Below are 24,544 nucleotides of genomic sequence, written 5' to 3'. Positions count from 1 at the left end.
AAAGGTAAAGGGCATGCTAAATTCTGTGGAACTGATGAAACAATATACTGGTTTTTGATGCACAGAGAAGTATTTTAGACTTCATCTTCTGAATTCTGTATCTTTGTGGAAACAATGTTGCTCCTTTAATATTTTTTTGCAAAGCTATTCATTAATGCAGTTAATAATGCTTAAGGCTTTACCTTTCAGGTTGCAGGTCTTTTATTGGATGAACCCAAACCTAGCCCTTAACATACGAATCAAAAAATGCAAATGAACTTGTGGTTTAGACTCATTTGCAGAAGTCCCATATCTATGCATATTTTCTTTAAATTAGAAGAGGAAAGGCCATGTATTACAAGCTGGTAAAGGTAGGATTGATCTTTGGGGAGAGTAGTTTTCAGAACTGCCCTCTTACTAAACTCTGCGGCATGTTCCTGACAAGATTTTTATTTTGTGTTTTTTTTCTTAAGTGAAGGTTTGGATTTCCCAAGCAAAAGAGGCTTTGTACATCTTTGGCTGTTCAGGGGAAGGATTGTAATCATTAGTACTTGAGGCTTGTTGGTGTGACGAGGACATTGCTAGATGATTCTATCTTTTGTCTACTATTGTGAGGGTGTATGTCTTAATGGATCAGACTGTCTCCAAAATTACTGTATTGACTCTCTCTATTCCATTGTAAGACTGCTCCAGAATATTTGTCATCATGGCTAGAAGGTTTCTTTTAATTTCCAGCCTAAATTTGTTCCTGACTAACTTGCATATTTAACTTATCTGTCCTTCATTTTCACTTTCATATACTGAGAGAACAATTGTTTCCCCTTTAGTCTTTGTTTTCTTAGACTAAACAAATCAAACTATCAAAGAGATGTTAACATTTTCTGGAGCTCTTTTGGCACCTGTTTAATTAATTTTCTTTCAAAACAGTTGATATTGTCATGAAGTATTCCAGCTGAGTTTCTAGCAGTGATTTTTGCAATAGCACTAACACTTCCTTGGCTACATTACGCTTTTTTGGGGGCTGTACTGCATAGTGTCCTATAGTCATCCTTTGAGTAGATAATAAATTCAGATCTGAATTTCTACTGCTGAGTTCTAAATTTATAAAAAAAAGTAGTCCTTACATACTGAAAAGTCACACATTTATTGTTCAGTGTACTTTTGCTTTCGTCAGTTATGTCCTCAATGTGAACTAGGTCTTTTGGTATCATCCTCTGTGGTGGTAGCGACTCTCAGCTTTTGAATAGTTTTCATTGCCATGTTCTGACTTAACATCGTAAATGAATAAGGTAAATAAAGTCTGTCCTAAAAATGATCCCTAAGGAGCATTCATCAGTTGGGTAATTTCCCATGTGTCTGTTACCAAATGCTTTGTTGAAATATTAATAGACTGCTTTTTCCTTCTTTATAAAAATCACTTACCAAGTTAATTTGATGCGGTAGCAGATTTAGGTTGCATTTTGACTCTTTTTTTATTACTTTTATATAATTAAATGTTCTTACTTTCAAAAATTATTTGAAGCCTTGGAAACTCCTGGAGACAATAAGTTAACATGTCTGTAGTTACATGGATTTTTTTTTCTTTTTTTTTTTTTCTTTAAACAAGTGCTACAGCTAATGTTTTCAGTCAGAGGGGGCCACTTCTAACTTCACAGCTATAAAAATGTTTGCTAGTAGACTTCACGCTGCATGTGCCGGCTCTTTGAGCTCTCTGGGATGTAAATGAGCTTGTCCTTCTGATTTGAGGGAATTGATCTCAGGTTCTATTTTCATTTAAACTGTGATAATTTGGTAATTTTCTGTTCATAATCAGCATTCTCTTGGATCATCCAAAATTAACTCTTCTGTTGGCAAAGCAGTTATACTTTTTCCTTGCAAGTATTCAGATTACACCTGGAGGCCTTACTTAGTTTTGTCTTTGCTTGATAGTAGTTTCAGGTATTTTTTGGTATTTGTTTGTTTCCGAGATGAACAAATTTCAGGCTTCCACCATAAGAAAAGGAAGTAAACTTTAAATAGCTATTTTTGTGTTTAGTCTTCAAAACTTACTGGACTAAGTCCAAATACCTTCCAGGCCTGCTCTGATGAATCTTTACCCAAATAACTGAGAATCACTCAGCTGTATTTTTTTTGTCATACATCTATATTAATTTTACTAAACTAACATGTAAATTTTTTTTTAAATCTGATTGACTTTCTTCTGTTCTTTCTACCTCAAAATGTTATTGTTAGGGTGTTATTTCTACCTTATCAGATGGGAGTCCAATAGTATTTAAATCATGGTGTAGAAGGGAATTATTCAAGCCTCATCAATGAACAAAATAAAATTCAAAATTTGGAGCGTGTGTTAGTAATGTAGGACTGATGTTAATTCACCTTGTAAAAACTAGTCAATCTGTACGTAGGCTTATTTAAAGCAAATAATTGCTTGGTTTTGAATATTAATTGAGGAAGCTTGCAGCAGAATTGCAGTTTAAATAAACTATTTTAAAAATGTTTTTACAGATTGTAATTCCAAGGAGTCCTCTTCAGGCCAAAGGACTGCTGCTGTCTTGCATAGAGGACAAAAATCCATGCATATTCTTTGAACCTAAAATACTTTACAGAGCTGCAGGTAAAGACTCATATGCTATATTTTCCAATAAAGCAACACTGTTTTGGGGTTGGTTTGGTTTTTGGTTTTTGTTTTGGTTTTTGGGGTTTTTTTTTTTTTGCACATGTATGTTGATAGTCACAGTTAAAACAATACTGTAGCAGAAGTATTGACTTGTTTTGTCTCTAGCTATGTTTGGAGGTTGTGTTTTTAGAGGAATTGTGAAAACTGAGTAAGATCTCTAAATTTGGCTGCAAAGATAAATGAACAATTACAGTCCGAGTCATGCTCAGTTAACTTTGGAAGTGGAATGCTTTGTACAGTCTTGGGTTAAAAAAAAATAAAAATAAAAAAATAGAGCTGAGAGGCATCATCCTTTATCAAATTGCAATATAAATTTGACAGAAGTTGAACTGCTTTCTCTTTGATAACTCTAGATACTAAAATAAGTTTCCAGATCAGTTTTTATTTTTCCAAAAGAACTGAACATCACCATCACCATTTCCCCAAAGTTAAAATTTCCTTGAAGTGCTTTCATTTCTAAAAATCTTGAAAATCTGCCCTCTTAGACTTTAATCTTATGTGGAAGGAAGTGTGATTCCCTATACTTCTTTCATTTGTTTTAGTCATAGTGAACTTTTTGGTTCAAAGAAGTTTTAACAGCTATCATGATGCATAACATAGAAGAACAGAGTAATTTGAAGATGATAGTGCTTGACTTAGTTGTAAAAAAAATTAGCTTGTTACTTCTTTGGACTAGAGAAACTGGACTGAGAACAGATAATGGATGAAAACAAAATTTGCATGTGGAGATAGGCAGAGTGATTGGGTGAGCAACTGATAAAATTGAACTCAAGCCATCACTTACCTTCAGCATTTCTATGTCATACAGCTTTATATACCAACTATGCTTGAATCCAGCAATGCAGTTTATAAGTTGATTCTGTGTGTGGACTGAAGTTGAGCAAAGGACAAAATGTTTGTATTTCACTTTGGACCTTTTAACAGCACTTTTCTATCAGTGCATCCATTTTGTTAGTAAATTTATCCTCTTCCTAGAGGAGAGAACCAAAAAATAACAAGGGAAAGATTTAGAAAGCGGACATCAAAGCTACAAAAAAAAAGCGCAGAATAACTCAGGAACAAACAGGATATTTACCGGGGAAACTGCTTAATTGCTTTTATATTTTCAAAAAAGACCCAGAATTCCTGTTAGCAATATATTTTTAAAAGTGCAGCTATTTTTAGTGTGGTGTGATGTACCCAAAGGGTATTGCATTCCTTGCATTCAGTGTGTTTTGAGAGCTTACTGAAATTTAGCAATAAAGACCTCTGACCCTTCATTTAGATGAAGTAGTTTGGAAAATGAACTTGAGTCTTACAGTCCTGTTAAACAAAGGAAAAAAAATATGGAAATTTAAAATTCCTGTGTCCTTAAAACAACCCTTTCTTTCTTTCTTTTTCTTTTTTTTTTTCAGTATTTACAAGTCACAAATACAGACTGCAGAGTTAATGAAATACTTGCTTTCATAGTGGAATGAATGGCTGCACATCAATATCACAGTTTTTGAGAATATAGGGTGGTTTTTGTGTTTGAGGAAATGACTTGTAAAGCAATTGCTGGATTGTCTAGTGAACATAAATCAGCCTTGTGACTGAAATCTTGAGTAAAGATGTGCTGAAATAGTGGTTAATGTGGTTTATGTGCTGGTCAATAACCAACCGCAGCATTGCTGCGAAATGATGTTGGTAGTTTCTGAGACTGTGACTTCCTCCTACATTCCAATGGCCTGATTTTCAGAGATATTACCTACATTTTTGTCTTAAGATTTCTAAGAATATCAGTTTAGTGATGTAGGCTGAAATTTATAGTACATTTGTGTCAACATGTGATGATTGTAGGTAACTTCTTTCATTTTGAAGCAATTTTGAGTGGACTTTTTATTATTTCTATAATATAAAGCAGGAATATTTTATTGTGTGGAAGGGGTTTGATGTTCCTTTTATTTTCACCTTTTCCTCTGGCATCGTTAGTTCATCATCTTAACTGTTTGGCTGTCCTTTGTGGGTTGGGTCAGCTTGAGCTGGAAGAAGAGTGGTGCCTGGGAGTTTCTCCTAGAAAATTAATCTCTTGGAGTTCTTTATGCTGCTGGCCATGGGCAAGTTTTCTTGTAATTCCACTCCAGAAACAAAGTGGCCTGGTGAATTCAGAAATGGACCAGGGTCATCATGATTGTTTGTTTGGTCCTGACGCAGCAGCAATAAGACACAAGCCTGATAAACAAGAACTGGATAAATGGTGGAAAGAAGGATTTTAAAAATGCAACTGTCTTGTGTTTTGAGTAGAGCAAATTTTTATAATATACTATATGAATGTGTTCATTCTAGCAGGAGAAAGAAGATAGTACAGATTCAGAAATTCACTTACACAGAAAGCTTGAACTATACATGTATTTCTTGTCTCTTTCCATTAGTGTCTCAAAATACTAAAGGGTCTTCCCAAGACTGGGAACATGCAGGCTTTCCAAAACAAGAAGACAAAATCAGATGTCCTCTGTTGCTTTATTTATCTCCTCTCCTTTTTTGGGGGGCAGGGTGGGAGGAGTTACTGACTTCTACCAGAAACTTCCACTTTGACATTGATACATTTTTAGGGGAAAGACAGGATATTAATAGTATAATATGGTATAAAACCCTACCCAAGATTTGGGACCTCATTGTTCCAGACAAAAAATAATTTTCTTTATTTCCATGATGATGGCTAAGGCATTGAATGATGAAATTTTATTGCCCTTCCCAGAAATTTTTTTTTGTTCTAGCTTCATGTGAATAGATATGTTTGTTGCAGAGAGCTTCATGACTGATGTTACAGTGGGTGTGTAGGGACTTCATTGAAAAATAAAGGTGTCAAAGACGATAATGGGAAATAGTATTTTCTATCTGTAAAATTAATGTAGGCATTTGAGCTTCATCATTCTCCTCTAATGGAATTTTCTTTCTCCGTATGAGGCCTCCAAATAGCTACCCATGATATTTTGCTCAGAGTTGTTAATATCTTTGAAATTTCAGCTGAAAATAAGCTGTAGATGGGATAGTCTTTAAAACACAGGATATCTGTCCTTGTTCATGTGGGTTGAAGCTACTAATGCTTTGTTTAAAACAAATAAAATGAAAAAATGAACCAAACAAAAAAAGACAAAACCCCGCATCTGCTACACCTCAGACAAAGAAAAAACTAGGCCCTCTGCTTCTGCCCCCAGGTGTTGCTATTATTGTTGAAATTAGCTGTTGGATCCTAGTGATGGAAGGTAATGTATATCTAGCTTAGGATGTATAACCTGAAGTTGCTTTTTGAGAATGTTAAGTAGGGTGCCAGGTCATCGCTGTTTTATGGAAGCTTTTGTGCAGAACCAACCTTGTGATTTTGCATCTGATGCATCCCTTCAAGGAGCTATATAGGCCCACCAGTCGCTTTCAAGTTTTTTGGTTGTTTCTTTTTGTTGTTGATGACAGGGCAGGCTTTTCGAGATTCAAGAGCAGATTTTTTTCATAACAGTAAAGACATTGTACAAAAAAAAAAAAAGAAGACTCTTCCTTCATAAATGTTTTGAAACATAAGTCTGGTCTCCAAGGTAAATCAGAGCTGTAGCACAAATTATTTCAGTTTGACTATCACATGGATACTGTGATTGCTTGCTAATTTTTTTGGAATAATGAATTTAGCTGGATGTCTTCCCAAATGAACACAGATTTGCTTATACAAATGTGTTGTATGCTTATTGAGACATGAGGTAAAACTGTGTTATTAAATGAACATTAATTTCTATATGAATATTTGCTATCCAGACATGCCTTTGCCCATATAAGATACAAGAATAAAATTAGGCCTTAAATCTTCACCTTAGTCATCCCTGGGAGAAAGGTGAATATCTAAGTAGCATTGCCTTAAGTTCACCACATTCACACTGTGATGAACTGAAGACAAAAGGCAACTTCCAAAGTGAAGAACAGCTTTGCAAGAACATTTTGAAAACATTTTCAGTTCATTCAAGAAGTAACTCACACCTTAGATACCCAAGAGCCCTAGTAACACCAAAAGGAGGGAGTGGATTTAGAGCTAAGATCTTAAAGTTTGCCTGGGTGTCTGATAATAGTAAGTTTTAAAAGTTACAGAAGAGAAGTATCTATTTTGTTTGAATGAAATACAGTTAACTAGGTTTGTTTCTTGTCTTTATGTTTGTCTTCAGGTTTGTGTCTCTGTATTGTGTTTATAGCTTCTTTTTGTTTATCATCCCATTTGGCAAGGTCCTCCATCAGACAGTCTTACTGAAAGAAACACTCCCATGTTCCCCATACCCTTATCAATAAGTGGGACTGAGCAGGTTTGGTTCTTGTTACAGCCTCCCTCATTGTTGGTTAGGTTTGTGTCCCTGTGTGTTCTTCCTTATGGCTTCTCCCTCTTCCTATTATCCCGTTTTCCATTGAAAAGATCCTTGTCCAGACACCCTTAAGGGAGCAGGTGCTCCCTTCTTCCACATAGTCTTACAGTGGTCATCAGAAGTTTTATGTATGTTAATTTGCCTTGTATAAAATTAGAAAGGAGCAAAGAAATATAAGCCTTTCTGGGTAAATGTCCAGAGTTAAATATGCAAGTACACATATATAGAGAGAATTCTGTTGCTGATTAATTTATGAGATTATAGTGTTACTAAATGTGCTGTGGTGATGTCCCCCTAAATGTCAGAGATACTAAGAAAATATCTGAATTAAAAAGAAAAAGGAGGCTTTGATTTATAAAAAATAGTTAACAGCCTGTGCAGCGTCAAGAGCACATAATGATTATGAATCAAAGGAGAAGATGAGTCACCTTGACATTACCAGGTTTAGACATCTTGTGGAGAACCTACTCTGATGTTTTTTGACCTTTTCAGTTTCATTTAATTGTACTATATATGACATTGGTGGTGTAGAAATAAATACGACTTGCATCAGTGGTTGTTATAGAGACAAGACAGGTAAGATGAGAAAACGTGTTTTCTTTCTGCTGTTCAGATTGCTCTTTAGAAAAAGCAACAGATGGTGCAGCCTCTTAAAATTGACTTGCAATGGCCCTTTTCCTCTGATTATTACAACCTTTGTTAATTGCTTTATTTGAAATCTGTATTTGAAATATTTGATTTAAAATATTTTATTTATATCTTTAGTAATAGATGAATGGGCTGCTTTGTATAAACATTGTTATCCTGGTTTGGTTAATTATTATGGAAGAATATGCATAGAATAATTTCATATGCTACTTGTCATCATTTTTAGTGGAGGCAGGAGTTTTTGCAAAGGCATTTGAATAAAATCCTGCCAAATCTGGACTTCCCTATAAATTTTTGACAAGTTGGATTTTGCATTTAAAAGTGGCAGGAATTTTAGATGAGCTCATCCAATGGACATCTTGTTGCAGAAGAAATTGGTTAATTTGTGTAACTGTATATTTAATTTCCTTAAGTGGATAAAACCATTACACTAAGAAGGAGCTCTTTTTGTATCATGTACACCTTCCAGTTCTTCCTCTGGTGCATCCCACTGTCATTTCAAAACCTTTTCATTCACGTCAGCTGCCTGGGTTTCCACTCAAAGGTCTGGTGGCATCATTATAAGGTTTTTGTTCTCCAGGTGTCACGTACATGACAATCCCATGAAAAGTGATGCCAATTAGTATAGTTATGGGTTTTGTTATCTTTCAGGACCTCTACTTTCTTTAGCCTGAGGGTTTTACAATGTGCAATATCCACAGAAGCCTGGTCTGCTTTACTGTCAACCAGTAATGTGCAGTGAGCGAGGGCTGGATGTGCCTTTGCCCTCTTTATATCCCCACCCTATATTCCTTTAGGTGCCTGTTATTCAAATAAATTATTACAGGAAGACACTGATATTTTAATACATTAAAAATAATAGTTTGCAAAGAGATCTGATTTTGTGCTGTTTAAAAGCACCTTGTATTTAAATTTTTTTCTTTTTTCCTTGATTGAATGCATGTGTGTTCTTGAATTGTGCTAGAAAAAAAAATACCTGTTCTGTTTTTAGGGAGAATGATTTAGTTAATATGTATGTCTCCTCTGTGCCCATTCAGGTGAAGTGAGATGTCTCTAATGTAAGCATAGGCAAAAGCTTTTTTTACTGTGAGGGTGGTCAAACACAGGAACAGGTTGCCCAGAGAGGTTGTGGAGTCTCTGACCATGGAAACACTCAAAATGTGACTGGACATGGTCCTGAACAATCAGTTCGAGGTGACCTTGCTCTGAGCAGGTTGCTTGGACTAGGTGATCTCCAGAGGTTGCTTCCTACCTCAGCCATTCTGTGATTCTGTGAAATTTGTAGCACTTGTATATTGTTACTGCGAAAAAAAAAAAAAAAGAAGAATAAACTGCTGTGATTTTAAAACAATATTCACCATTTGATTTATTGAAAAGTTATGTTTATACATAACTTGTAAGCCAGGAAAAAACCTAGGTCATTCTACTTGTATTGGATCTGCCAAACCAATGAAGGAAAAATACAAACCACTTAATTTGTTGTGCTGGTATCACTCAGTAGGATTCTTTATCATAACTTAAAGAAGCAATTTTGTTCAGCAGGAACTCAGTAACTATTTTATGAACTATGAAATATATTAACAAAAAAAGTAGAGTGCCTTCTTTACAAATTGTTTTTGTGTATTTAGAGTTGAGTAAAATTCCCCCCCCTCCCCAATCACTGGGATTTATTTTAAGAAGTACTGTTTGACTTGCTGGTGCATAGACAAGTACGCCTTTAGATCAGAACAATATTTCTTTTAAAATATGATATGGATTTCTTCTATCACAGTTCTAATCATTAAACCAGTCAAGGTATAGTGTGTTGGAGCACTGATTCAAAACTAGCATGATTGACCTAACGTGTTTCCACCTGAAAACTAGTAAATGGGTCTTGAGTTGAGTGAAACCACCTCCAAAGTTTTCGAGAGGAAAAGATGTTTAATTTTTGTCTACTTCCTCTAATTGTGATGTATTTTTGTGACTAGATAACAATTTTTTCAAAGCAAAAACTTTTAGAGTAATTTAAAACTGCTATAATAACAAGTTCTTGTTGGCACTTTTTGTGTAGGTTCTGAAAACTTTTTCCCACTATTTAGACATAAAATTGTGGAGCATCATTCTTGGCAGATATCAGGAGGGTGCTGGCACAGCTTTTCCTTCTCACCTGAGTATTAAAGTATAATTTCAAGGCCCTCTTGATGCTTATTAGAATTAACTGCAGCTTTTACTTGAGATTTTTTTTATCAGTTGTAGCAGTGTCCATCTCCAAATCTGATGCTGATATTTTGACTTGGGGTACACCAGGACTTATTACTATCATTGTTGTGTATATGTGTATCTTATCGCTGTGGTATATAACATAAATTAAACACTACACTGAATGTGTTTGTAACAGTATAATTACAAATACTTTTAATTACAGCTAAGCCTTTGAAATAAAGGTTAATACTTAATGTGATTTTGGTCTATTGTTTTAAATGGCATTAAAATTGAAGAACACTTTTAGTGTATATATTTATGTGATAATATTGAATAATAAAGGAATCTAATGCTTATTTTTCCCTTTGTTTTTATTTATTCAGTGGAACAAGTCCCTGTGGAGCCCTACAACATTCCACTGTCTCAAGCTGAGGTGCTGCAGACAGGCAGTGATGTGACACTGGTTGCGTGGGGCACTCAGGTCAGTAAGGCTGTGACAAGCTATTTGTCATCCAGCAAAGCCAAAGCTAAGGGTTACATGATGTTTGAATAGTGTTACATTCAGGCTTAAGTGCCGGACAGTAAACTGCGTGCATCTTCCATTGCTATGTGCTTGAATAAATGATTGCCAGTGTTTATACGAAACCTGCTTTTTGTTGTGTAAGATTTTACTCATTTTCGGTTGAAGCTGACTCTGGAAATGTGGAAGAGGTACCTGTGCAGGAGGTTAATGATTTATCTGTGATTATGAAAGTGATATATTTAAGAATGGGGCAGTGAGATGTGATTCTGAGGAAGGCAATGGGAAAAGACAGTTCAAATTAGTAGTAGTATGCTGAAAAAGTATAGATTTTGCATTATTTTAAAAAGTGCAGTCTGGGGTTTCCTTTATACAGAGTGTTAAAATCTACTGAATATTTAATACAAATAGGGATCAATATAGTTTTGATTCCAACAGTTATATTTCAGAGCTGTCCAAGAATATGATTGGAACACCCCTACCCTCCCACCCTCCCACCCTCCCCATCAAGATGTGCAAATATTGAAAAATGTGGTAAAAAAAAAAAAAGTTCATTTTCAAGAATTATAGAAAAGAAATGTAAGTCTAGTTTGGAATTAGCAGAAAAATCTTTTTATTGCCTTTAACCTATGATTAAGAAGATTACTATTTTCCTGGCCTAATTATATCTGAGAAGTTTTTAGAGGATGGAGTGTTATTAACTTTCATCACAAGAGTAACGAATTGATCTTTGGGCTTGTGCCTTTTGGATTGTGGGTTTTTTTGGTGTGGTTTTTTTTTCTTTTTGTTTGAAATCTGTAATCTTCAGTGCTTTTCTGTGATATTTTCCTTGTCCTCGGACTACTTGATTTCCTTTATATTTATGTTTATCCCTACTAGTTGCTGATACTTTGCATGGTATTAAATTATGGACTCCTTCAATATTTTTACTTGTACTTGTTTCTCCAGTAGAAAAGTTTCTATAGTTCTGCCTGTTCCCTTTTGAAAGTGCAAATTTTTGTTCCGTTTGGATGAAATCTTAGTGTTCATCATATTCCCAGAAATTGAATTGATAAAGTAATGGTTTAAAAGCTGCCTGTGGAGACTTAATAATATCCTGAGTTCATCCAGTAGGCAGTAGTGCAGAGAGGACTTGGAGTGACATCCTTCAAAAAAACTATGTGCTTTGGAGCTTGGAAAATGTAGGCCAAGTGTTAAGACAGGAGGTTCTTTTGATGTGAAAAGTAATAGGACAGATGTGCAGCCCTAATCCAAATTTAGGAGCTGACCAAATCACGGGTGTGGCTGTATAATACAGCGTGGGGACACATATTTAGCGCATACACACTAAATGCAGCGTGCTCTGGATGTCTCAGGCTTCTGCAGATCAAATATGTTCCGTGAGTTTGTGCTGAGGGTGTTTGCAGGCTGCGTACAAAAACTTGGAACTTGATTGCTAAATGTGCAACCAATCCAGAGTTTATTGTCAATAGGCAGTGTGATTGCACGTACTCATGGGTTACTTCTCGTATGATTTTGGATGTCAGGTAGTTGCTTGGCAGCTGCTGCTCTGGTGGGGTTGCCTGATGCTTGCTTTCTTGGGTGGTACTAATGAGGGACGGTAAAGGCTTTTAGTTCCTCTCCAGTTGTGCTCAGTGTTTTATGGTTATTAACTAATCCTTATCCCCTGTGAACTAGGTAAACATTCTCACTTATACATCAGAGAAATGGCAAAAACATCCATCCCGTGTGTCATGTGGAAAATTCTCAAACCTTCTTATTACAGCAACAGATGTATTAAAAGTTTAAACAAAAGTACTGCAATCTATATATTCTTTTTATTATTACCACACTTCTATTGATTAACCTTTTAAAATAGGCTTTTGTTGTTTAGCTATTCATATCTGCATTATGTAGATGCATGTTTAAATTCTTGTTTCAGCATAGATTTTTGCTCTATGGAGAATTCAATGCTGCTGTCTGACCATCAGGCAACTGACACTGCCTGACCGTGTCCATATTAAATTCTGTTGCCTTCCAGACCAAGATGACCTCATCTAAATTGCTTATTGGAGATGGTCCTTGGCCTCCAACCCCTTACCTATGCTTAGAGGTTGCTCAATGGAGGTCATCTGCCTCTGTCCAAACCTGTATTATGAAATGTTCTAACAATAAGGAAAACATCAGAATTTATTGACAATGTCATATCAAGAAATTCTTTTTACCTTCATATCTCACAAGCAAATACTTTTTGCTGAGATACTTGTGGAGGATAATCTGAGTTGTTGCTATAACAGTTATTTTCTGTGTTGGAGCGTTTGCTTGCTAATGTTTGTTTTAGGGAAACCAAGGCTTACGATACGTTTTGCTTAAGTGTTGTATACCATAATGTCAAGATACAGTTTTGAATGTATGTAGTATTGCTTTTTTCTGTTCATATCATAACATAGCTTATCAAAAGGATGCCAATAGATGTGGATTGTTTTGCATCTACTTTGACACACTTACATGTGCTGCTAAATATATTCCTTGACTGGTGGATAGTATTCTAATGTATTCTAATTTAGTACAAGCCTCTTTAGCAAGAGGGGAGTACATTTTTGTTTTAGTAAAATGTTAATTATAACAATCAGATAATGCAACATTTGTACTGTTGGTATTAAACTGTGTTGGAAGACCAGTGAATGGTCATATTGTCATATTATTGCCAATATGCTTTGATTGTAGGGGTCAGGACTGGATGTTTACAGGTAATTTTTTACACGGTACTTACTCTCTCTTAACTGTTCATAAGATAATGCTTTGGAGATGATCACTTGGTAATCTACTGCACTTTCAGTAAATTGTAGTAAGTGTAGTTACTAGGACTATTTTTGAATGTACATAATGCTTCTTGCAGGTTTTCATGTGACTGCTACATCAAAATACATTACTCTGATATATTTGGGTCTTAGCTTAGTTACAGTCCTAAAAAACCCTTATCCTAAACCCCAAACTGACTAAAAATATAAAATGGTGAGGCCTGATACTGTTCACTGAAAGATACTTTTCTAGAAAGCAACAGTTCTGCATTGAAGTTAGTTTTTGAAATGGTGCTAAAATACTAGGAATAACATAAATAGTAAATAAGAATGAACTGAGTAATAAATGCTTATTATATTACTGAATAAAAAGGTTTCTGCTAAACATGCAGGTAATATGTTAAATCACTGCTTGTATTCAGTATGTGTAATTTAGAACATCTTAAACAGAAACTAAATGTTTACTTGGTCATAATACATTGCCTTTTCAGGTACATGTGATCAAAGAGGTGGCAGCAATGGCTCAAGAAAAGCTTGGTGTGTCCTGTGAAGTTATTGATCTGAGGACTATCTTACCCTGGGATACAGAGACTGTTTGTAAGGTAAGGAAATGATGTAAATTAATTTAAAAGCACAACAAACCAAAAAACCTCACTAATAACAACAATTTAAATGCAAATAATGATGTCTGTTCTTTAAGTTTTTTTTTAAAGGCCTACATTTTTTCTCTGTATTGTGTATATTCGGTATTTTTTGTTCTGTATCATATATATGAAGAGTAAACGTACGTTACATGAACCAAACATTTGCTTTAGCATTGAACAAGAATTACATTCCAGGGTTCAAAATAATCTTAGAATACAGGTTCTTTGCATTGAAGCAGAGGGCAGGATTTAATCATATTTGTGCTTGAAAGCTGCTTTTCCATGATTTCTGGCTCTTTATGTCATCTTTCCTGGTTTTGGATCTGAAAAGATCAGGTGAAATCTCTTTTCCCTGCTGTTATACACCAAGACCTTTATCTAGTTTTGGGTCTGCAGTAATGTGCCCTAGTTTTGTTTATCCATATTTCTAGAAATAAATGTTTTCATTTAAGGTATATGAATTCTTGGGCTGGGGAGAAAAGGCAGTATTTACTATTCTGAGACTATCTGGTTTGAAATTCATGGGTACTGTGAAGTCCTTGTCTGCTTTATGGGGGTCTTTGGTTTTGCAAAGAATTTTTTTCAAAGCACTGGGCAGCTGAAGCTGCCATTAGAATTTCCATATACTGAGAAACCATGGGAAGTGGTTATTGTACTTACATGTACCGTGGTCTGCTTACTTCCCCTGTGCCACACCCCTGTACTGCTTTCTCTTTAGCAGCTAACAGCTATTGGGAGGAAAGACCTTAAAGGAAATAGAAGGGGCAGTATTTTCCAAAAGTCTTTGTAAATGTAAGAAAGAATCCCAAGGTACACTTTCTAAAAGTACCATTTGGGAAATAAAAAAAAAAAAAAAAAACCCCAACAAAAAAACCCCCAAGAAAACCCAAACAAACTGGAGATCATGAAAGCGAAACTTTTTATCTGGAAAACTTGATTTCCTCCCTCCCAATTATCATCTAACTTTTTTTCCTGTTGTCCTGAATTAGCAATTTTTTGTGTGCATTATTTACAGTGCCTGTAATATTCCCCCCCCCTTTTTTTGACTTAGCTGTTTGAGGTACTTTTCACGTGATAAATACATGAATAAATGTAGATTCTGCAAAATAAATGTTATTATTGGTGTTTTGGGAGCACTCTTAGACAGGTCTTTTCCGTAACTATCTCATGAAAATTAGTCTGAAGTCTCTTCCCTGAAACCATTTTTTGTTAAGCTACTTGAGAACTATGAGAGAAGAGCTTCCACCTGATTGCTGTCCAACTGTGCTTTTGAACTGCAATGCTCTGAAAGGTTCTGCAGGTGCTTTTGTCTTTGGTTTATTTACAGCATTAACAATTAGAGCACGTCCAAAGGTTTACCCCTCACTTTACAGTAATGGCTCCCTTGATTTAAGCTTGGACAAATTGTGTGGCTTAGCAGAATGCTTGCTGCTTGTTCTGCGAGTTTCCTTAATCTGGCAAATCCACAGTCCTGCAGGACCATCGCTAACAACTCAATGGGTCCTATTTCAATCTCTGTACACTAGCTCATTTTATGCTGTTGATCAAATCACTCTGAAACTTGAGAGATGTCTGCAGCTTAGTTAACTCAGGCCTAGTAACTGTAGTGTACTGAGTTCAGATAACCGTAGGGATGAGAAGAGCCGTGGGCTTGAAAAAGGTGTGTGATTCCATCAAGTACCTTCTCTGCCTACAGTTTCTAATTTAAGGCAATATGGTATCATATCTACAGCTAAGTCAGATTGTACAGATGTTTAAGTAGGGCAGATCAGGCACACCTCCTTACCTGACTCTCTCTCTGTATTTGGAGTATCTTAATTGTGTAGACAAGTGTTTTGTCATTCTGTAGTCGCTCAGTAAGGGGCTCGCACTTGGTCAGGTGAAGTATAAGCAGAATAAGTGTGATGAAGGGAAAGATGAGCCATTGGTTTGCTACTCTATGGCAAAGCTTGTATTTCTCCACAGTATGAATTTCACTGTTACGTTTGTCTGAGGGTCTGCCAGTGGGACTGGATGGAGCAGGTTATGGGAGGTAAGATCCATGTTGGGCGCCTGCTGTTGGCAGTGTCCTGTTGTCCGGTTGTGGATGTGTAACATGTTGTGTACTTACACGCATAGCTATGTGTTGCTTCATATAAATTCGATCTTCTCAATTAAAGTGTTTTCAGTGCTTGTTTGCAGTGTATTTCATGTTACTTGGATGTACTTTCTATCTGTAAAAAAAGAAATGTGTTGAGTTGTTGTCATCAATATGAAGAGAAACTTTGGCAGTAATAAATGCGTTATAATCCCTTCTGGACAAGTAAAATTATTCCATTTTTTTCGCTAAATTTTTCTTCTTTAAAGATTTGAGCTGTCATTCTATGAAAACAAAGCAGGTCTTTGAAATAGCAGTTAAGTCTGTTTCATTGGACTGGACGTGCACCGAAACACTGTCAGGAAAAAATGCAGCTCTGCACAGAAAGTGCAGAGGTTTAGCTGTACAATGTTTTGCAAATGTGTACTTTAAAAATAGATACTCTGTGGAGATATTCAGCTTATGTTCCATTCTGAACATTTTTTAAAGTAACTGTGCCATAAATAAAGGGATGGAACAGATAGACGTGTTGCTTTAAATCTGTTAATGAGTTTACTATTAAGAATTAAGAGAGTTATTTCAGGACAAATATACTGCACATTGGTTAGGCAGTTCAGCTATTTATTATAATAAATACCAAATCGTAAATGTTTTTAGCATTGCTCTTATGTTAGTATGGCTGCAGGCTGGCCAGTCTGATGGGAGAAATGTTAAATTATCTTATGTAGATCTTGTCTGTTTTGCTCAGCTGAAAATAATTAGTGTTTGTATTTGGTTCTATGCAACACTGAAACTTTTAAACTTAATTGGCGTCCTGGACAGCTTTTAAAGTAATTGCCAACATAAATAGAAGGATGGAAGCTGTAGTTGTAACTGCTTGCTGTAGCTTCATCCCAAGAGGAACTGCTTGGTGCAGCTGTTGCAGATGACAGCAGCTTACATTGTCGGTTCTAGTGGTGGAACTTGTTATTCTCTTCCTGAAATGCCAGTGTCATGACCCAGAGAGCGGCAGAAAAGTTGGCCATGCCAGAGAAAGTCCTTGGCTGTCCCTTGGTCTGCTTAAGTCCTCTTCACAGGCTCTTAAATGATAACGGGATTGCTTTTACTCCAGTCTAACCAATAAGCAAATCCTCAGCTGTTACAAGCTGCCCTTTGCCTCAGACTATTACTTATGTCACTTTCCATAAATCTCAGGCCAAGTTTTTATGGTTTTCCTTGTCTTACATATGTGTTTGAAATATGTCTGTCATCTCCTTGTCCTGTTGGATGCAAAGGAAAAGGATGGTGCATGTGATAACGCTGCGTCCTTATTGCCGTTCTGCTGGTGCTGGGATGCATGGTCCTCTGCTGATGGGAGTCTGTGCTGTGATCTTACTGGAGAGCAGGACTTTGGGTTTTGATGTAAAAACACAACCCTCAGTTTTACTGCTGGGAATGGTGTCCGTTGTGATCAGTACAGGCAGTTATTTTAGTCCTCGGCCTGCTGTTGCTTTCGGTCCTTGCACATGCACATCTCTGTTCCCATGTCTTTCATACCAACCTTAACATACCTGTTACGATTCCCCGCGTTATTATGATTCTCCTGTCTGCTGGCTCTTTCTAGAAGGCAGAGAGCCTTATCTAGCTTCTTGTAGGCTGTGTGATTGTTCCTAATCGTGTGCCTAATGTTTGGGTTCCCTATGTTCCATATGGGTCAGTGTCGTGAAGCTTTAATAAAGGAATCAAATTTTACAGAAGTTGTATGCATTTGCCAGTCTAATATGTCTTACTCCGCAGGCTTATTTTATTCTTATGCTTCCCCAAGAAATGCTGTATTTTTATATAGAAATATTTCTGTGAATTTTCCTTATCAGTCTCTGTAATTTTTAAATAAAATCAAGGAGCTTCATGGTTGGTATTGGGGAATGAGCAGGGCTCATAACCTTAACTTAATTGTTGCTATCTTTAGAAATAAAATAACTTTTAACACTGAAGTTTTCAATGCAGCTATTTAAAAATGAGATGCTTTACTTAACTGGAAATATATGCAACTTTAAGACTATTTTGACAATTGTGGCGTAGGCATGAAGAAGGATGGGCTGAAATGGGTAGTGCTTTGGAGATGAGCAGTAATATGTCAAAATTTTCACTACAAACCTAACTGCTTACTCTGCTTTCTGTAGCTGTTTCTATATAGGAAATTAGGTCATAAAAATACATATTTCATAAAACTATGAGAAGTTATACTTCACAACTGCCACCAGAGGCCTCTTTTTAGCCAAGTTAAGCAGCTGCTTTGACTTTGCATTGCTCCTATGAGCATGTTTATGAATATATAGCTCTGAGTGAAACATAAATACACATAAATATAGTGAACATAAATTAAAATTGCTGCCTAATTTTACTGATATTTTCTTTGCATTTGTAAGATTTTGAGATTGTGTTCAGTTTTGAAATAGGTTAGCATTTGTCATCTGCCTGAGAAGGAGATGAGGGTGCACCTGCCTGGAGCAGACTGCCATGGGATTTGAGTGGATCCCAGCAGTAATTGAAATCTTTTCTTCAGTACAATTCCTGGGATGGGTAAACATGCAAACAGGGGCTAGATTTTTCTTTTGTCAATCTTCAAATGTGTAAGAATGAGTATTTAAATTTGAGCTAGTTACAGTAGCTCGTATAGCTATTCTAGAGAAAGGATATCTCCTGAGGGTCATTCATCCCAGCTATTTCAGCAGCCTGTTTTGGGATGAGATAATTGGCCTCTGCAAATCTCTTGGTTTAAGAGTTTTTGGTTTGTTTTTTTGGTGTGTGGTGTTGGTTTTTTTTTTTTTTTAAAAAAAATTAAGGGAACCCTAATTGAGTGTAATGTAAAGTCAGGTGAGATAAATTGCACCATCATTGTATAGCTGAGAGATGCCACCTATTCCTGACAGAAAGGACATAAGTAGTTGGCCTGTTTAAAAAAATAAAAAAATAAAAATCTGACATCTCTTTGCTAGAATAAAAGCAAAGAATCTCTCTGTGTGTATATTTATATATATAAAATATATATACATAAGGCTTCATTGCTATTTAACTTGGGAAAGCTTCTTGTGAAAGAAAGATGTCCTTCCCTACTTAAAGGCAATAGATACAGTCCCTTGCCCCTGAAAATTGATCTAGCCTGTTTCAAGATTCTCTAGCATTCTTAAAAAAATAGCATTCCTGCTCTGGATCAAGAGAAAGCATTGATTTTATAGGCTGACAGCTTAAAAAGACATACAGGAAATATTTCAAGTCACTTAAGTTAGTTTAGACCTGTATTTTATTATTTGTATTCCTTAGTTGTCTATATTCGGTCAGAATTTGTAATTTTGAACATATTTCAAACTGTTGAAATTGTGGCTTCTGTGCATGTATTGCTTGATAGGCTAAATGCTGTGAAAGCTTAATGTGATGTCTCTTCTGAGCTTTATATTTGAGTTTTCATGTGCTTAGAAAACTGCCTTCTGAAGTGATTATTTTTCTGAATTTTATGAAGTGTTTGTACCAGAGAAACTTTTTAAAAAAAACTTGACTTTTTGTTTTCTTTTGATGATGGCAAGGACTGTTTTTAATATATAACTTTCTGGTTATATGCTTGGGTTTGAGCTAGTGTGCTTGTGTATGTCATGATCACTGAAACTTGGACTGTTCTTCTCAAAAGATTCAGATCACGTTGAAAGTGTCACCAGTTAAATCTGCCAGAATTTGATGCCTCTTGTGCTGTAGAGCCTTTTAATAAAATGCAGCATTCTGAAGATGAAGATAGGAACCCAGGACCTTTTCCTTTTGGAGAGTGCCCTTCCTACAGGAATGATCACATTCCCGTTTGTTTTCTCTCTTACTGTTGTCTGGAGTTTATTCTGTGTGATTTTAGGGTAATCACAGCAATGAAATATGAGCAGGCTGATCTCCCAGTTTATCCTATATTTTGATGACAAGGTCACACCCCAGGGAGATGGAAGATTGGATTGGAGAACCCATGTGCTGTCAAGGCAGTGAATCCAGGTCTTGCTCCTCTTGAACGTGTGCCCTTACCACCATCTCTGACTGAAGAGCTGAGTAGCTCATACGCTTTTGTCGCCAGGGCCATGATACTTTGCTGTCAGTTCAATGTTAGCAAATTATCAGCGTGCTCAAAGCACACTTTGGTCTCTGAAGGGTATAATTTGTTGTGGTTGCTTAGGCAGTGAATCCTAAAGAGCTGTACGTATGAACTGTGTGTTTAGGTTCTTAAGTAAGCCTTTCATCATGCCTTACTTGAGAAGCCTGGATCTGCTGCAGACCTGATGCAATGAGTGTCCTAACCTGCTGTCTTTGATCTGCTTTCGTGCCCATGTCAGGTTGCTTTCTGCTCTCTCTGCATAACACTGCAGTGTGATGTGATGTACTGTGAGATATCTGGGTGTTTATATGCAGTTATTTTATGCAACTTTCGCAAGAAAAATGGAATAGATTGTATAGCTTTTATGTGCATAGAGCTCTGGTATAGTGCTTCTGAATGAGACACCATGCAGTTCTTTGTGCTACAGGATTGAAAGCAACTCAACCTTGACTCCCAATATGTAGCTGAATAGATCAGCATAAAAAGTTGTGGTGTTACATGTTGGAAAAGTGACACAAGCTTGTCTAAAGAGTATGTGCTGCCTTTGCTGCTTCCTTAGGAAATGTAACAGCAAATGCTGTCTTTAGATTACCGAGCCTCTTGTCTATATGTACGTTCTCAAAGCATGATGTCATTTCATGGGCCAGTGAAAAATTTGGTAAGGCACTTGTTTACTTTGACAGTCTTCGCTGATTTCTGACTAAAGCTCTTGCTTTATTCCCTAGGGCTGGAGTATGAGTGATACGGTGGTTATGATTCAAAGAGAGAGGAGTTAACTGTCCATGGAGTGGATTACTTTTTTTTGCGGGAGAGGATGCATTCCCTGTGCTTATTCTAACATCAGCATCCTTTGTCTGTGTGTTTCATCCATGTATGAGGGAGCTGGGGTCAGGAGTGATTTCTCCCCATTATACCTTCAACTGTAAACACAAACACATGAAATTAATGTGCTTCTCGACATACACTGCTCGTAACAAAACCTCTGCCTTGACCATGCTCTGCTGACTCCCCAGCTGTTGCATGTGCTTGCAGATGTCTGCATTTAGTGCAGCCACAGCAAAGATGTCAGCTCCTATCCAGGCAGGTAACGCTTTCCTACTACTTGATTGATCAGCTGTGTTATTATTGGAAGGCTAAGCTATCACGAAGGGTGCTGCTTAAGAAACTGAAACATGAGATGTATGTGAAATATCCATAAAATTTGTTACTTTAAACAGTTTTGTAGGTTATACTTTTTATCTGTTTCAGAAAATAAGTTTTCAGACAAAACTTTTTTTTCCCTTCATTATACTTAACAGATTTGCTTGTAAGCTTTGGAGAGATTAGGCTGTGTGGATTTTTCTGTCTATGAACTGTTGGTTTGTGTGGTATTGATTAAAAAGCCAATGGCACACTTCCCAGTGCTTCGCTGGTCACATTCAGGGTAAAATTCTGTGGTTGTAGTGTTTTTTATATTGAAATGCATATGTTACTGGAATTGGGAAATCTAGCTCAGGATTAAGTACTCTTAAGGGATTGTGCAAATTATTTTTATTCACGCTGAATTGAGCCGAGCATGTTATTTAAACTTTAAATCAATTAGTATCAATCTGCCGTTTTCACTTTTGTAAGTGAAAATTAGCAAATGCACATTTTTGTGCTTTTGTGTTATTTAGAAGGCAAGTATTTGCCATGCATAATGATGCAGATTTGCATTTATTACCGAATTAGTTATCCTAACTTCCTCTGAACTGTTGCTACTGTAGTGCAAAGAAATGCTGAGAATTCCTTCATGACTTAGTAATAAAAGCACTGTAAACTAAACTGCAGTATAAAGGGATTGCGTGCTACTGTGAGACTGAATAACTGAATTTTGCAAAAAAATAGTGGTGCCTTTGCAGAAACATAGTATTTTGGATTGATGTTACCAACGATAATAATTCTGAAGTTGCTTCTTTAGGACTCTATAATACAGACAAGTGAAAGGGTGTATGTTCTGCTGGCCACTTGGTGTTGCTTTGCTCTTCTGTAGGAAAGGTTCTGTAGACCTCCCCACGGAGGTCAGCATAAATGCTCGGCGGGCTGAAAACACATCTGCCTTCTCACTGGAAAGGGCAAATCTGAGCAAAAGAGAAAGCAGCCACGGTGGGGACCAGCACTGGGGAGCAGATGAGGGCAAACTCCGTGCCTGTTTTCCATCGAGGCTATTCGATGGGAGCCATTTCTACAGTGTGTAGTAGAGCTTTCTTCTTAATTCACAGGTGGCATTTTTCTCAGCTGTTCTCATCAAAGTGATTGAATAATTGTCAGTAGTAGAACTTTGGTGTCCTATACTTAATAGGCAGCATGTCCTAGCAGACCTATTGGTCTACCAGCTTGTTGTTCCCATTCCTTTAAGTTTACTTCATCTAATTGGACTGTGAATAAAGGAAAATCAAGATCAGCAAGCCTGATGTGGGTTTTTTATGCATTAACTGCACTCACCAGGCATTGAACTGTACAACTGTAGTGCAGGTATCCTGGGATCAGATTTATGTTTCTTGGCTATCTGTTCTTGATTTTTTGCCATTTTACGTGTTGCTCCTTGGATTTCTTACTGAATGGATCTCGTACCTATAAAATGTGATTAAAGTTGTACTGCTTGCATGATGACAGTTAACTTTGTCACTGTTTCCATAAGGAACTTGTGTCTTTTGGTCTTGTAGTTTCAGGTTGCTAAAGCATGCTGTGGACTGTTGCTTGGCTTCCAGAAGCAGAACACTGGAACCATGCTTGCAGGCAGTCATTTTAAAGTTATAAGTTTATATATAACCATTTTAGAAACCAACTGTCCACATCTTTTGCTCTTCTATATTTCAAGAAAACTTTGAATGGAAGCCTTGTTGTTTTTTCCTGTGCATCTTGTTGTTTCAGGAAGTACCTCAAAGCTGAGGCATTTGTGTATATATAGTTCTGTTTTCTCCTTTCTCCCTCCCAATATAAAAGTAGTTCTCAGTCTTTAAATTCCTGTGTCTGGTTTTCACATATGTATTGGTAAGTAGTACTTGAGAAAGAGTCGAATTATTGAAAACCTTGATTAAGTAGAGAAAAGGCATTTGTGTGTAGTTTCTGTTAACATTGAGTGTAGCACTGATGATATGGTCCATGAATTCCTCATAAAACCTTTTCCCTTTTGCCCACATTCCATATTACAAGCTTCAAATTTAAAGGCACTTATGCAAATAAATGTGTGGTGTGTAGTCTATAGTTAGAAGGTATTTCAGAGCTCCAATATGTGGTGTTGGTTTTTTTTTTTTATTGCAACTGGTGGTAATAAATTCTAATGGAAGTTGGGATGACCTTCTGTGATGGTAATCATATATGAATCATTCTTCCATAGAGATAATTATTACTTCTTTACAGTATTGTCTTTCTTTAAATATCTGTAGGTATTTATCCTGCTATTATCACTTAATTGAGCCAGCTACTTTTTTAAACTATTTTTTTAGGATTCAGATGCTATAGATTCTTACTATTTGTGCATTATTACATTCTCCTGGGGTAGAGGTTGTTACAAGTATTCCTGAAATACTTTTGTAATTTTTAAGATAATGTTGAAATTTTTGATGTTAAGATTTAATCTGCTTTTTACTGAATTATTGTGTAATAGCATAAGCATTTATTAATAGCATAATGCATTGTATTTGGCTTACTGTGAGTATTTTTCTTTTCACAGTGAGTATTGATTAGCTTTTTGTGAAGGCAGTCTGAACTGCTTTTGATACAAACATAGACTGCATCAACTATTGCAGAGATTTCAAAATGTAAATGTTGTTTTAATTTTTTTTACTTTTTTTTTTACTTTTTTTTTTTACTATAAGATCTTTGTTTTTCATTAAGGTATTTAGCAAAGCTCTTAGAGCTGTACATGGTAGGATGACAGGCTAAATGCTGACCTGATACATATATATTTATTAGACTTCACTTTCATTATGCTGTTACCTTTTCTACTACTACTAATGTGTGACTGGACAAGCCATTTACCTTCCCTCCTATCTTTGTTTTGTGATAAAGAGCCTGTACTTATGGACTGCTTTCAATTCCAGTCTGATACACAATAACGGTCACCAAAGTCAAAGGGTGTCTGCTAAATAAACTCAGTATATTCTACAGTAACTTTTTCTATTAAGCTACTGTGGAGTACTACTAAAATCCCCCAAGTTTCTTGTAATTCTTTAGCCTGTTTAACTATTTCCCCCTCCAAATGTGGTGAGCTGAATTAATGCATGAAATTCTGAATGTTTGGTAACCTAATTGACTCATTATGATAGAAACAGTCATTTGCTCGTGTATTATCCTGTGTTATATTGTCTTATGTACCTTTTGAAGGTTCTGACACACACTAAGAACTTTACCATGTCAGGATGCTTTACTTTTGCATGTGGATGTAGGAAAACAAAAAAATTACTGTCATGTCGTCATAAAAAATGTCCTAGAATGAGGTGTATGGACTTTAATTATCACATGACTATATAGTGGATTAACACATGGAAAAACCAGGTCTGGAAATACTCCCCCCCCCCCCCCCCCCCCCCCCCCGCCACACCCCACCAGCTTGTT

The 24,544-nt window shown here is 36.3% G+C and overlaps 1 protein-coding gene across 1 annotated transcript in view; it reads left to right on the top strand.

The window, feature by feature from the left end:
• The window catches only part of BCKDHB (branched chain keto acid dehydrogenase E1, beta polypeptide), a 128,289-nt gene that overhangs the window by 27,965 nt on the left and 75,780 nt on the right, over positions 1-24,544 (top strand). Inside the window, exons 5-7 of the mRNA XM_010565751.1 lie at positions 2,485-2,593; positions 10,224-10,321; positions 13,632-13,742. Coding sequence (XP_010564053.1) covers positions 2,485-2,593; positions 10,224-10,321; positions 13,632-13,742 — 318 coding nt within the window. The remainder of the gene's footprint in view (positions 1-2,484; positions 2,594-10,223; positions 10,322-13,631; positions 13,743-24,544) is intronic.

Source organism: Haliaeetus leucocephalus, unplaced genomic scaffold (genome assembly GCF_000737465.1).
Source record: "Haliaeetus leucocephalus isolate CR32 unplaced genomic scaffold, Haliaeetus_leucocephalus-4.0 Scaffold195, whole genome shotgun sequence".
Lineage (NCBI taxonomy): Eukaryota > Metazoa > Chordata > Aves > Accipitriformes > Accipitridae > Haliaeetus > Haliaeetus leucocephalus.
The sequence above is the reverse complement of the archived record's forward strand: the minus strand, read 5'-3'. Positions and strand labels throughout refer to the sequence as shown.